This window comes from Penaeus monodon, chromosome 23, assembly GCF_015228065.2.
Source record: "Penaeus monodon isolate SGIC_2016 chromosome 23, NSTDA_Pmon_1, whole genome shotgun sequence".
NCBI lineage: Eukaryota > Metazoa > Arthropoda > Malacostraca > Decapoda > Penaeidae > Penaeus > Penaeus monodon.
This window is the reverse complement of record NC_051408.1, coordinates 9,131,096-9,131,540: the sequence shown is the minus strand read 5'-3', so window position 1 is coordinate 9,131,540 and position 445 is coordinate 9,131,096. Positions and strand designations below refer to the sequence as shown.

At 40.4% G+C, this 445-nt stretch overlaps 1 protein-coding gene across 2 annotated transcripts in view; it reads left to right on the top strand.

Annotated features, from left to right (window-relative positions):
• Positions 1–198: 198 nt before the first annotated feature.
• The window catches only part of LOC119587789, a 122,239-nt gene continuing 121,992 nt past the window's right edge, over positions 199–445 (top strand). For both annotated transcript variants that reach the window (XM_037936487.1, XM_037936486.1), the window contains exon 1: positions 199–353. In XM_037936487.1, coding sequence (XP_037792415.1) covers positions 236–353 — 118 coding nt within the window. In that variant the 5' untranslated portion in view covers positions 199–235. The remainder of the gene's footprint in view (positions 354–445) is intronic.

The following is a 445-nucleotide window of genomic DNA, read 5'->3' as shown; positions in this document are numbered from 1 at the left end:
GGCTAATAGAAACTATAACCAAAGTAAGACATTAATTTTTTTTCTCTTCCTCTTTTCCTGTGTCTCTTCCCTTCATTCTTTTTTATATAAATCTCAACTGGTAAGTTTTTTTCGTTTTCTCTTTTCCATGTGTGTTCAGAGTGACCTGACCTAACCTAACCTACATAAAAAAAACATTTCCCGTAAACCACCTATTAACATATACCTTTTTTCCCCTCCATTTACAGGCGGTTCTATGGAGCAGAAGGAACACAAAACGCTGAACTGCCTCATGGCCAAACAGCTGTGCGATGAAGACTCGAACTGCTCCGCTATCCTCAAGGTTATTCCGACTCTCTGCGGCCCTGAGCTCGGTAAGTGCCTCTGTTTTGCTCTGTTGGTCTTGGATGAGTAGGTAAATAAAGGAAGTGACAGCGTTTCATTTTTGGAAAGAACGGAATATCTT